At 53.5% G+C, this 14,276-nt stretch overlaps 1 protein-coding gene across 4 annotated transcripts in view; it reads right to left on the reverse strand.

The window, feature by feature from the left end:
- GSE1 (Gse1 coiled-coil protein) overlaps positions 1–14,276 on the reverse strand; it is a 554,500-nt gene that overhangs the window by 25,174 nt on the left and 515,050 nt on the right. For all 4 annotated transcript variants that reach the window (XM_039913604.1, XM_039913603.1, XM_029074736.2 and 1 more), the window contains one exon: positions 8,493–8,692. In XM_039913604.1, coding sequence (XP_039769538.1) covers positions 8,493–8,692 — 200 coding nt within the window. The remainder of the gene's footprint in view (positions 1–8,492; positions 8,693–14,276) is intronic.

Genomic DNA, 14,276 nt, shown 5'->3' on the forward strand with positions numbered 1-14,276 from the left:
AGCAGACTCTACCGGAAAAACCTTAGCCAAGCTGGGCCCTGGGTAGGGAAAATGTAAGGCCGCCCTGGAGATGCTTGGTAGAACCATGCAGCCTGCCTCCTGGGAGGGTGAGAGAGGGCAAGTCACAAACACTATACAGAACAGAATTGCGGGGAAGACAGAGGAGGGAAACAGAGGGAAGCACAAAGGAGGTGGAGGAGAGGATAAGGGAATGCCCATCACCCCGGGCCCTGCTAGCCTGACTTAGCAATAAAATAATAATCCGCCACCACTGGCGGGGGGCAGGCCACCTCTTGCTTCCAAGTGTCCAGATAGGCCACTTTCTGGGCGGCCACAACTCCGGCGCCGGCCTCAAGCCAATTAGCACCAACCAATCCTGCGTGGGTTGAGTGAGTTACCCTCCGCTGAGGCCAGGGCTTGACCCAGCCCTTGAGCCACGCTACGCAGCCGGGCACGCTTTCTCACTCTCCCAGTCCTCAGAAGGACTGAGTCTTTTCAGTGGGACTGGTGGTGGAGGACGGGGGAAGGGAAGCCCTCATGGCAGTAGCCTAGTTGTGTGGTGAGGCAGAAGAGCAGTTCAGAAATGCCAAAAGAAGTAAAAAATCAGCAATCAGATGTCCCCGGGGCCGCCCTCCTTGCCCGCTCACACACGCTCCCTGACTGGTTTGTCTCCACAGCTTTTACTGATCTATTAGAAGACTGCACCAGCTTCGGCCCACCCACTTGTCTGCCCCTTATCCTGGGGGCAGGTGGAGGGAGGCTCAGTCCACAGTTGTTTCAGAAAGGACAACTGGCCTACACCTTCCAAATAAGAGTTAATGCGTAATCTATGGTTAACCCTTGCCCAATTGAAACACTGCCTCGGTCCCTCCACTCAACACCTGCCACCATCTGGGCCCTTTGTGGGGTGGTCCCCATTAACTCATGATAGGATTCAGAATCCTGGGGCCCTCCTTCCTTTCCCAAGCAGGGCACCCCGATGTAACCTGGGAGGGCAATGGTCTCCCTGCACATTACCACCAACTAACTCGTCACCAGACTCGGGGCTTCGGCTTGGGGCGTTGCCTTCCTATGTCTCCCTATCCCTAGGGGGTCCCTCGTACCAGGAGCTTGCACCCAGAGCATCCATCATTTCCCCAGGGGAGCCCCCGGGAGGGAGAATGTCAGCCCTGGGCCAGTGATGGGGAGTGCTGAAAGCTACAGATGACAAGACTGAATTCTCAGTGACGCGGGGGCGGGCAACTTCCCACAAGGGCCGCCCTCACCATGTCCTGGGCTGCGGGGAGGGCCGAGACCTGCCTCTGAGCTCTTAGGGATGGAGCACGGCTCCCATCTGTGTACAGGGCTCCTGCCCCAGGCCAGGGAGCCTCCTCCCCTTCTGGAGGGGGAGTGTTCTCTGGGTTCCAGAGGATGGTCTTCGGCTCTGGTTCCTGCCTTGGGCTTCCGCCCAGGACTCACCCCCACCCAAAAGTCTCTTTTCTTGAGGCCTGTGGCTTTCACAGTTAAAACCCTATGAGCAGCAGTGGGGCTTTTCAGCCAGAACTAAAGCAACCTCTAGAGCAAGTGAGCAGGGCTCATACCACAGGCTTCTACCACGGAGTATCTGGCTGGAGGAAGGGTCCAGGGGAGAAGGAAGCAGACTCCATGAAAAAGGGGGAAGGAGGTAGCACAAGGCTATCAGGCAATCAGAAAGCCCCCGTTGGCGGGGGAGGAACAGATGGACCAGGGAAACCAGGCTCTGGAAAGCCTTCCGATCTCCGGAACCCACTTTAACATCAGGTCATACGGCTAAGCAAGGATCCTCTGGTTGAAATCTGCTAATTCTCACTTCTTCCCAAAGACCTATTAAAATTGAGTCCTACTCTAGATAAATCAATCGTATTTACTGAGTGCTTACTGTGTGCAGAGCACTATATTTAGTGTTTGGGAGAGTACAATATAACAAAATCACCGACATATTCCCTGCCCACAACAAATGAAACCCAAAAGACCTGAGATTAAAGCCTTAGGGAAGGAGACAGGGAGTAAAAGGGCAGGTGGAGGGGGCAGGATGGGATAGGATAGAATCAGGGTCAGGGAAGAGATTCTAGAGGTCCCTTCTGAACTCTGCCCTCTTCCCTGCCCCCTGCCCTCTTCCCTGCCCTCTCTCCCCCTGACCCCCAGCCCACAACCACCCCAGGTTTGGGGAGAGAAGTAGATACAAGTCCCTTATTTCCATCTACTCTGCTTTCCACAGTTTTCTCTGCCTCCTGATACTTATCTTCCTCAGGGAAAAAGCAATTTTTCTATGGAAGCTAGGCCTCTGTTCCTCCCACAGCTGGGAGTTTATCTAACCTGGGGTGAGGGAGCCAGGGAAAGAGGGCGGGAGGGCGGATTGTTTTGCATAGCCTGCCCTTCTTAAGGTGGACCATCCATCTTCATCTCAGCAGACGGTGACATCTTGGAACACACAACAGATAAGATTTAAACAGCCCAGTGCCAGGCAGTGCCGCTGGGAGAATCGCCTTCATCAGTCAAGTGTATTTACTAAACACGACCACAACAAACACTCAGTGAGCAGCTGATAGCTCCTCAAGACTTCATAATCTCTTCAGAAGATACATCGGCCATAATTAATTGGAAGAGATGGGACCCGTTGATTGGAATTTTTAATGAGCAGGAACATCTGTTCACTTTCTGCGCACTGCCTGCACCCCCGCGCATGGAGCAGGCCGGCCTCTTCCCGCCCCACCCGGGCGACCCCTGACCTCCTCCAGAAGGTGCGTTCACGGGATGATGATCTAAAGGTACAGGGGAGGTCAGAGAGCCCGGAATCGAACAAAACAAGAGTCTGCTGCTGTGGGTCGGGGAACACAGAAGAGGTTGAGTCGGCGCCCTTGCCTTTCACCTCAGGGAGGAGGTCACCTCACAGCGGCTTCTGAGCCCTCCGGCTCCACACAAACCAGGAATGGGGGAAGGGGGCACCCAGCCTGGGCTGCCAAGACCGGGGGGGTCGATTGGGCAAAGGCACAAGAGGGGAAGTGGATGGGGTGGGGGGGGGTGACCGGGGGGGGGGGGGGGGGATGTCCACTTACTACCTGCCTGGAGATTTATGGGCAGCTTTGTTCTCAGAGGCTATTAATCATGCAGGGAGGATGCAGACGCCTCTGGAGCTTGAAACAGCCCAGCAAGTATAAATTCAGCAGCCCTTTGATAACTGCCATAAAACAAACAGGTTATTCAGGCGTCTCCACCGAGGCATGCGGTGAACAAAGCCCAGCCCTGCCTCAGCGGTCCTTGGCCAGTCGCCCCGCTTGCACCTCTCGCCTGGGATACCTCTACTTCCTGGTGGTCGGTGGTGGTCCAGGGCTTGCAAGGCACCAGGCGGGGTTGGGTGGGCAGGGTAGAGGGTGAAAAGAGAGGGTCGGGGCTGCCGCACCGCAGGCCGAGCCCAAAAGCAAGTTGGCTGCGGAGCTGGAGGAGGGAGGCGGCAAGGAGGGTCAGGACACAGCCACAGACCCTGGACCGAGTAGTCCGACCCCCAGGAGAAAGAAATGGCCCCGTCCCCAGAGAGCGGCCTTTAAAACCTGCGGGTTGAGCCGATAGGAGGAATCCCATTATCGGCCCTGCCCGCTCTTATTTGCAACAAATAATGGCTTGATTAATTAATAAGCAGAGCAAGCTGGGTGGAACAGACGTATAGCTGACCTTGGTACATCCGCTCCTGGGGGTGGGGGAGGGCTGGGGGGAATGGCCGGCGCTTCCTCCTGGGGGCGAGCACAGGCACGGGACAAAGCCCCAGCCTTGCAGCCATCTGGGGCAGATGGCACTGTCCTGGCTTAACACGGGAGGGTGGGGGCAGGGAGGGCAGAGGTTGGGGGAGGGGTAGCGCGAGAATGAACAGAATTAGGAGAGGATAAATTCCGCCCCTCGTGATCTGGTCAGAATCAGGCTGGCACAACTGGGTTGAAAGAGTCGGGGGGTGGGGGTGGAGGGAAGTCTGCGGGTGGAGAAGAGGAAAAGATTGAGGAGGGAAAGCAGTGGGGAGGGGGAGGGAGGGGACCCTCCCTCCCCAATGACACCTCCCACACCAACAGTGTGAGGGAGGTGTGTGTGGAGGAGGCGGGGTCCGCTGAGGGGGCCAGAACAGCGGCCGCCAGTGTCCCACCCTCAGTCCTCCCTGCGGCGGATGGACCCTTTCAAAGCCCTCAGTGTTAACAGGGAAACGCCGGCCGGCCGTTTCTAAAAGCAGCGTCTGTGCTTTATTTATTTATTTATTTTTGAGCAGGCGGCTGGGAGCGCAGCTGCGACGATGAAAGACAGAGAAGAGGGGAGTGAGAAAAGGGGGGGTGGGGGGGGGGAAATCGGTCATTCTCTGGCGATTAGTGAGGGATTTCCACCAGTCAGAATGCAGGACATGCCCTATTAGGTTTAAAATAGACTATTCTTCATTTAATCTGTTCTTTCAAAGCTTCCCCATTACCTCGGCAAGATCGGTAACCCCCACGCGGGAAGGTGCTTGTGATGGCTCAATGCCAGCAACTCACCACTTTTATTCCTGCATTCCTCACCGGGTTCACTTAAGCGACTCTTTCTCGATAACCTCACCAAGTCATTTCTCCCTCCCTTCCCTGTGCCCGCCCCTCCTCCTCTCCCCCGCCTCTCCCCTCACAAAAATAAAGGCTCCAATTCGCAATTGAGTCTCGGTGCCAGAACGGATGGGTCTTATATCATCTCAGCGAGCCGGTTCCCGTTCCCCGAGAGCTGTCCCCGGTGGCATTAGTGTTTCATTAACCGCCGGGGTGGTAAATGACTGGAGCAGATATGTCACGGCCCTTCTCCGGGGTGACTAAATCTTTCTGAGGCAGAGAGGAGACTCGGCGTGGAGCGATGGGGCTCCATGCAGATGAGTCACGCGGCAAAGGCACTGCAACTTTCATGCAGAGAATATTTATGAGGTCTTCTGTTCCCGGGCAACTAAGGAAGGGTATCGGGCAGCTGTCGAGTTTTGGAGCTGGGGGGGAGGGGGAGGGGCCAGGACCTCCCACTGGAAAGGGTTGTGCCAGGTCCAATCCCCAACCCTGCTATCTGGAGGGTGAGGGGAGATGTCCGTGGCTCAATCGAGGAGCAACCTAAGCAACCCCTGGCTTGCCTCTCAAATTCTTCATATTTCTCATACTCTCACATTCCTCCTTCCTCATATCTGCAGGCAGAGGGTGGAAACCCCATCTCGTGATCCTTCCTACAGATGGGAGGTCTTCTGGACTAGTGGGTAAGGCAGGAGTCCCAGTACCGAGAAGCAGCAGGGCCTAGTGGAAGACAGCCGAGGGGTCAGAGGACCTGGGCTCAAATCCCAGCTCTGCCCTTTGCCTGTTGTGTGACCTCAGGCAAGTGACTTCACTTCTCTGGACTCAGTTGCTTCATCTCTAGGACGGATTCAAAACTGTCCTCTCTTTCTCTTAGACTGTGAGCCTCTGATGGGAAGCTGCTGTGTCTGACCTGATTATTTTGTATCTGCCTCAGCCTTTAATATGGTGCTTGGCACAAAATACCATCATTATTACTTTCATTCCTTGGCCGCGCAGAGCCAGGAGGCAGGTTCTAACCGCCCCCTCACATCCTCCCCACCCCTCTCCTCCACTGGAGGAAGCCAGGGGTTGCCGATACTGGAGGTGAAGGTCAAACCTAGGTCAGCGGCACCATCCACCTCTGTGAGGACAGGACTAGAGCAGTGTCAATAATAATGTAGGCATTTGTTAAGCGCTTACTATGTGCCAAGCACTTTTCTAAGCACTGGGGTAGATACAAGGTAATCAGGTTGTCCCACGTGGGGCTCACAGTCTTCATCGCCATTTTACAGATGAGGCAACTGAGGCACAAAGAAGTCAAGTGACTTGCCCAAAGTCACATAGCTGACAGGTGGCAGAGCCAGGATTAGAATCCACGACCTCTGATTTCTAAGCCCGTGCTCTTTCCACTGAGTCACGCTGCTTCAAGTGACAGCGTGCATCTCCCTACACTGGAGGAGGCAATGGCAGGTCAGTTCAGCAAGAGGGGAGTGGGAAGGGAACTGGAATTGGATGAGAAGAAGAAAGAGGGTGCTGGGAAGGATTGGGTAACTTCAACTTCACGATCCTGGGGCTATTCCAAGGGCTAAAAGTTCTGGCTTGAAAACAGATGGGGAGATGAGACCTAGGGCTTACCTCGAAACTAGGGCACTAGGAAAAAGGGAAAAACGACGGCTCGGAAAAGGAACCCCTGGCTTTTTGGGCACAAGCTGCGCCCTCCCTCAGTCTTGCTTCTACCTCAATTTATTGAGTGCGAACTTTGTGCAGAGTACTAAGTGCTTGGAAAAGTGCAATACTGTCAGTAGACACAAACCCTGCCCTCAAAGAGCTTACCTCATCTGCTACGGCAAAGGCTCTCCTCCAGCTTTTAGTGCCCTCCTCACCAATAAAGCGTGACCATCTTCTCAAGGGCTCAGGGTGTGTGTGATGACAAAAGTTCCTGACTAACCTTGCACAGATGGCAGGTGTGTAAGTCCCAGAAGTTGAGCACCCAAGAAAACTTGGATGGTTTAGATAAACTCAGAGACAAAAGGCCTGTAGCAAGTTACTCGGAGGAGGGTCAGGGATTTATAGACACTAGTTCAGGCTTTCAGGAGGCCCGTGGCTAACCATGAGGTCAGCTGCCTTGGAAGGAAACCACCAACTGGTTTTTCCAAGCATCTGGTGATGTTGTGGTGGGAGATGTAATGTGAGACTGGCCGGCTCTCCGTCAGTAGTCAGTGTGGCACTGCCTATGTAGAATGGGTATTGTGGTATTTGTTAATTGTATTTGTTAAGCGCTTACTATGTGCCAGGCACTGAACTAAGTGCTGGGGTGGATACAAGCAAATTGGATTGGACACAGTCCCTGTCCCATGTGGGGCTCACAGTCTAGATCTCCATTTTACATATGAGGTAACCGAGGCACAGTGAAGTGAGTTGCCCAAGCACACAGAGTAGACAAATGGTGGATCCAGGATTAGAACCCACAATCTTCTGACACCCAGGCCTGTGCTTTATCCACTATACCATGCTGCCTCTTTCAGGTCTTCGAAATAGAGGGCAGGGGGCTGCCGGAAAAGGGACGAACTGATCTCTAGCCGCTCCTGTTGGTCTGAGGTGACTACAATCAACAGCTCTCGGTGGCTTTTCTTCAACTCCCTCCTTGTCTCAATGGGATGTTCCAGCCTGAAGCTAAAAAGCTGGCAGAACCCTACTTGGGGCAGGGGGGGTTGGGGGGGAGTGCTCCACGAAGAGGCAGCTAGATGCCCACACCCAGTGAACTCTAGTGTTTCCCCTCTGACCCCACAAAACCGCTAACGGTTACAGTCTCTGAGAACTCTAGGTGGGAAAGATTGTGCTGTTGCTCGAAGTCTGGAGGTTTTTCCCTCCTCCTCCTTTCCGTTTTTCTTTGTGGTTTAATTAGTATTTCCAAGTGGTGTAATCCCTCCGGGAATCCTTCATAAAAATACAGGAGAGAATAACTGCTAACAATGGTTCTTAATTAGTAAGTGCTTCACTTCATATTGCAATGTGTCCATGTGTCTAAGAAGATCTGTAGAGGGCCAGGTGAGGGGGGAAGCCTGCATTACGCAAAAATAACCTCGCAGGTCAGCAAAAATAAATAAATAAATAAATAAAAAATAGGGTTGGAGTATAGGAAATTTACTGAGACGGTCTCACAGGCTGGTTTCTTATCTGGGCCTGTTTATATGGCAGTCTCTGCTCCGTCACCACCTTTGATTAGATTTGGCATAAAGACCTAAAATATTTCTACCAAGAGCCAAATGTCGACCTTCTTCTTTTGCCCCGTAGTTGACAAGCATGTTTTGTGTTTGTTTATGCCTGTAGATCACACCCTCCCCAGCGGAGAGCGCCTGCTGAATTTCCTCAACCCCTCTTTTTTCTTTTTAAATAAGAACGGTTCTTAGCGGCTGCAGTTGGTTTAATACATTTAAGAGGCTATCTAATCCTCCTCCTGCCTTCTGGTAGGAGCAAAATCCTTTCTAGCTCCACAGTATCCCTCTCATTCACAGATCTGGGTCCTTCTTGTACTCACCCCTCTCATACATACCTACCCACTGGGGTTCTCTGTCTACTACTTTGCGTACTTATCTGTCCTCCCCTCACATCCACTATGCACTTGGCTGTGTAACCCTTAAGCACCTTGATAATCATTGCAGTCCCACAGCACTTATGCACATATATCCTTATACTCTATTTTCCCTATCTGTAATTTCTTTTAATGCCTACCTCCTGGATTGTAAGCTCCTTGTAAGCAGGGATCGCGTCAACCAACTCTACTATATTGTTCTTTCCCAAGCTGTAGGGTGCTCTGCACATAGTCGTGCTCAATAAATTCCATCTACTGCAATCTCTCTCTCTCTCTCTCTCACACACACACACACACACCTCCCCGCCCCGCCACTACTCCCTACCCCCACCCCAATCTGGCACCCCCTTTACCTGGCGGCCTTCACTCCTCCAGACTCCATTGACCGTTTTGGTAGGGGCAATGGTGACCACAGGGGGTGTGCTGGGCACGCTGTGGCCCCCCGGGGGGACGATGATGGGGCCCATGGGTCCTCGCTTGGGCGTGCTGGCCGGGGAGCTGTGGTTGGTGGCTGGCGAGGAAACTGGGGAAGACTCGCTGCTTATTGAAGACCCTGAAAGAGATCAAGAGAACATAGCCCAAGTGAGGGAAAGAATCCTAAAACTGACCGAAAGTAAGCCACATCTCAGGACCCAGAGCCGCTGGGCCTGGTGGCCCATGACCCAAGGCTCCATCAGGCTGACTGTCTCATCAAACAGTCTTAACCTGTTCTCCCAGAAATACAAAGAAGGAACTCTGTCCTTCTCAAACAGACCTATTTGAGGATACACTGGTAGGGTTACAGGTTCAGAGAGATCAAGACAGGAAACATTTTCATTTTCCCATTTTAAACTCCGCCTCCCCACCCCTCCAACAATTTGAACCTTGTAAAAGTCTCCAAGGAGCTCCTTGCTGCTCCACCAACACCAGCCAAAAACTCATACTGGGAGCTCAGATACCCATCCAGCCCCACAGCATTTATGTACATATTTGCAATTTGCTTATTGATATTAATGCCGGTCTCCCCCTCTAGACTGTAAACCCCTGTGGGCAAGGAATGTGTCTGTTATATTGTACTCTCCCAAAAGCTGAGTGCAGTGCTCTGCACACGAGCGGTCAGTTAATACGTTTTAACGAATGAATGAATGGGATGGACCAAACCCAGAACAGAGCTCAAATCTTGCTCTGCTCCAGGACCTCAGGAAGTCCATTCAAGAATTGTCTGCCCTTTCCCTTCCCCATCCCAATGAGGTTTTGGGGCAATTAGCGCTGAGGTCCCCAGGAGAGGCAACACAAGTGGACTAAATGGACAGATCTACCAGAGTTCACATCTGTTGGGTCAGAGATCACACCTCAGCTTGGATGCTCTCTTGCTCCCCTGAGCAGGCCTGGGACACCTGGAGGGGAGGCACAGAGGCAAAGATTTGGGGTTGAGAGGAGCTTGGAGAACCCTACACCACAAGACGGTACTTCCCTGCCTAGATGTACAAACAGGAGGATGACAACTACACCAACATACAAATATACTGGAGTTGATCACTCTGGCTTCCTCTCTTGTAATGGAAGTGGGGGGGGGGGGAATGGTAGGGAGGAAAAAGGAAGGGGAAGGGGAGGATGCGGGGAAGAATCCCAGGGGCGTTGGCCCAGGCACCCCTGGGGCTTGCAGTTGCTGTTGCACGATTTCAAGGCCTCCAAAGCCATTAGCTGTTTATTTATAATTCAATACGCCTTTGTTCAGCACTGGCGGTTCGGGGGCTGCAAGGGGGACTGTGTGCTGGGAAGCCATTTGGCGGTCATTAGGGGAACATCCTCTCTGAATTAAAGAGCTCTGCCACCCGGCCACATTTAAATAGGCCGGAATGGATCCTCCTCCCTCTGCCCTCTGAAGCACCGGGGCCACACAGAGGCAGGTGCCCTCAGTCCCCAAAGTCCCCAGTCTGGGAACCCCAGCAGACCGAACCCTTTCTAGTCAAGGAGAACCTCATCTCTTACTCTCTGCTCCAACCGCGGGGCGGGGCAGGACGGGATGGGGAGGAGCAGCCGACTGGCGCCCGACCTGACTCAGCTTTCTGCCTGGGACATTAGCAACCCGACAGCCTGGGGGCCAGGACGGCCCAGGGCAGGAAGCAAAAACCCAAACCCATTTCCAAATCTCCTCTCCCCTCCTGGAGAGGAGAGAGAGAGGAGAGAGAATTAGGTGACTGCCTCACCTAATTCTGACTGCTGCTGTACTCCCACCTCACCCTCCGGGGCCCGCAGAGAGGACGTCAGAGTCCCTGCCACCACGCCCGGTGGCGACTGTGAGTGCAGCCTCTCCTCTCAGCCCATGGGGAGAAGTGGCCATGGGAGAGCCCAGGAGCCCCAGCGAGGCCGGATCCCCTCCCACACCATCTCCTCTGCGGGGGTCACAGCACGGTCGCGCTACCAGAGTACTGCCAAAATGCACCACTGAGAAAGAATCCCAAATTCCCCGAGCCATTAGAGCCCTGCGGTCTCCCTCACACCTGAGCAGGGTTCTCCCTGGCCAGGGCCAGTTTTACATAGGGAAGAGTGGCACACTGCAGCCAGTACCAATGTGAGGGGATGCTCCAGCCTCGCTCAGTGTCTGGAGGCCCCAGGTGAGCTGGCACTGGCCTGAGGCAGGGGCACATGGGAGGTGGAACCCAGGTTTACTGGACTTGCTGCAGGCACAGAGCGGTTGGAGGACCAGAATTCCATGCCAGAGCGACGAGATCTTCCACCCTCCAGATACCCAGCCACCACTCCCCAGACTGCGGTCGCCACCAGTTTGTGCCAGGCCCCCAGCTTTGGGATTCTGACCTGACCCCGGCCTCCCACCCACCCACAGCTTGCCAAGGATCCTCACAAGGCTCAGAGACCGGCGGCCAGGGAGGGGCAGAGAGAGACACCTAGAGGTATTAATTGAGGGGGGTGCTGGGGGAAGGTGAAACGCATGACGGGGACAGGTGGCACTGAGAGGCACACTCAGAGAAAGAGACTGAGGCCCCAAGGAGAGAGCAGGGATTCTGGGAATCACTGCCTCAGCTTCCATCAACACTTGGTCACATAATGGCCAGGTGGCTTAGCCTCTGAGGGCCTCAGCTGTGAAAAGGCAAGACTAAATAAGAGTCTGAAGAGCACGGCAGGGCAAGGATGATTTGAGGGGCAGAACCAGGGTGGGGGCTGGGGGCATGCAATTAGAAGCTCCACACAGAGTCCCTCAGCCTAGGTGAGGCCTCTAATTACACCTACCTATGGAGTGCAAGTCCTTCCTGTTACAAATCTCTCCCCGGTTCAAGCGTTTGGTGCAATGTTCTGCACACAGTACATGCTCAATAAATACTGTTTTGACTGAAGTGACAGCAAGTTCGCTCTTTCCCAGGTCTATACCGGTTCCTCGCCTAAAAAACCCCAGATCCTCATCCTGGGCTGCCACTGGCGCCGACTTCCCTGAAGCCCGGGATGGGCATGGGGTGGGGCCCGACTACCCTCACCACCCCCAAGCCAGATCCAGAGGCGCCAGAGCTGGGCAGAGGGCTGCTTAGTCACCACCCATGCCCAAAGGTTGAACGACCTGTAGGCACGGAAGACAAGTGGGTTCACCGTTGCCTCTAAGTAGGCCTGAGCTCCCGAGGCTGAGACCCTAGGAGAGGAGAAATCCGAGAGTGCTCTCGACCTGCAGGAAGTTCTATGCTGAGGACCTCCAACCATCAGCCAAGGGAGGCAAAGCGCCAGAATCCAAGCCTGAAGCAAGGCCCGGGCTGGAAAGATGGTCATGTCGACACCTCAGGTTCGGGCCTCACTAACAAGAGGGACCTCAGCCAAGGTTCAGTGCATGATGGGATTAAGTGAACGCTGGGGAGAGGAGGGAGGGGCCAGAATAGGTCACCGTTCTTGGCCCCAAGACAAAACGACGGTTACGCTAGCGTCAGGCCACAACTTTCAGGGACATATAGGCCACCTCTGGCCTGGGGTTTGCAGGCCATGGGTTGCCAATCAGTACTCTCCTCATGCTCCCAGCCCTATTAAAGCCTCATCTCCTCCAGGAAGCCTTCCTAGACTAATATCACCTATGCACTTGAGTCCTCATCTCTACACCCCAGTAGGCACTGGGCTATTTCCCCACACAGCCCTTCTGTGCTTACCTTTAACCTCGGTTGCTTCCCCTTACATGTAATTTGTTTAAATGTTGATCTCCTTTGCTGGACTATAAGCTCCTAGGAGCTTTTTTGGCATTTATGGAGTGCTGTGTGCGGAGCACTATACTAAACGCTTGGGAAAGTACAACACAATAGAGTTGGTAGTTGCGATCCCTGCCAACAAGTAGGTAACATTTTACAAGGGGAGGGATCAGGCCTACTTAGTCCACCGAACTCTCCCAAGCGTTTAGTATAGTGCTCTGCTCTGAGTACGCATTCAGTAAATCCTGTTGGTTGATTAAACAAAGGTGGGGGGTGTCTTTCCCAGGACTGGCTAATGGGTAGGGGGAGAGAAGGGAGGCACAGCTCCCACCCCGAGCCTCTGCTCCGCTCCATGGCGGTGGTGGGAGCCCGGAGGAAAAACGCAAAGCGCGTGGGAGCTCTCCCCACAGCCGGGGTGGGGACATGCGTTATTAGCTACAGTGCCTTATTAATTATTCCCGAGTCGCTGAGAATTAGTTTCATTTATAAGAGCAGTTAGAACGGGGAAGCAAAAGGCTGGCCGTGACAAAGAAACCAGCCCATACGGATTTGACACCCACTGAAGTCTATCTTGTCAACGCAAGGCCAAGAACAATTAGCAGCCTAATCCCCTCTGAGCTGGGAAGCCATTACTCACCACACGATAGCGTTAACAATCAATACCATCACAATGAGCCGGGCAATTAATGAAGCTAAAGTCTTACTTCAGAACCTTAATTCTCGCTGTGTGGCTTTAAACAGGAAGGTTTGTGATCATTATAATTAACTGGTGGTATTCAGCAAGGAGTTAGTCAATGAAACTAATCTGGATTGGAGATGACAAGAGGCGCAGTGTGACAGTGTCACCTTTGTTGTCTGACCTCCCTCCCGCTTTCCTCAGTGAGAGCAGATTAGTGGGGGAGGCCGACGGGCCAATGTAATTAACAGCTGAGACCCCCAAAGAGGGGAGAGGAAGGGTGGGTCGGAGCGGAGGCCCTTGGTTTCATCTGAACCAGGGACGGCGGCCAAAGGGTGACTGGTCAACAAGCCTGGCTTGACTAGCTGCGCTCCATCCCTCTCGGATCGAGGACCTGAGTACAGGAGGACGACAAGAGCCACCGAGGCAGCACAAGGCTGAGGGTGGATCTGAGGGTCAGGCCCTCTTCAAGAGCTTAGTGTTTTGGGCCTCTGCTGCAGATTGGTAGATAATAATTGCGGTATTTGTTAAGCACTGATTATGTGTCAAACACTGTACTAAGCGATGGGGTAGGTACAAGATAATCAGGTCCCATACAGGGCTAACAGTCTAACTAGGAGGGAGAAGAGGTATTAAACCCCCGTTGTGCAGAAGTGGGAACTGGGGCCCAGACAAGTTAAGTGATTTGGTCAAAGTCACAGAGCTGACAAGTGGCAGAGTTGAGATTAGAATCCAGGCTTTTGCTCTTTCCATTTGACCACAGTGCCCCTCACAAATCCACACCCCCAAACTGCTGTCCCCTCTAGCAGAAAGCCATGGCCCCAGAAGCCTGCTTAATGATGACAGTAGTTATTAAGTGCATACTATGGTCCAAGCGCAGTGCTAATTGCTGGGGGAAGAATAAGACAATCATGTCAGACAAGATGCCTGCCTCACACAGTGGTCACAGTCTAAGGGGAAGGGAGAATGGGTATTTTAATCTCCATTTTACAGATAAGGTAACAGAGGCAAAGAGAAGTGTGCTGACTCGGCCAGTATCAATCACACAGGAGCTAAAGGGAGAGGCGGGGCATACAACCCAAATCTCCTGACTCCCAGCCCTGTGCTCTTGTTTCAGGGCCGCTGTAGGAAGGCTGCCCGTGGCAACGGTCTGGGAGGAGCAGAACTATTGTAGTCAGGCTCTAAACTGGCACCTTACACATCATCCCTGCCACCCTCTTGATTTTCATCCATTTTAGAGGTACTCCTCCTGAAGAAACCTCCAGGCCAGCCCAGCATAGGCCAGGCCATGGGATGGGGTT

This window comes from Ornithorhynchus anatinus, chromosome 11 (genome assembly GCF_004115215.2).
Source record: "Ornithorhynchus anatinus isolate Pmale09 chromosome 11, mOrnAna1.pri.v4, whole genome shotgun sequence".
NCBI lineage: Eukaryota > Metazoa > Chordata > Mammalia > Monotremata > Ornithorhynchidae > Ornithorhynchus > Ornithorhynchus anatinus.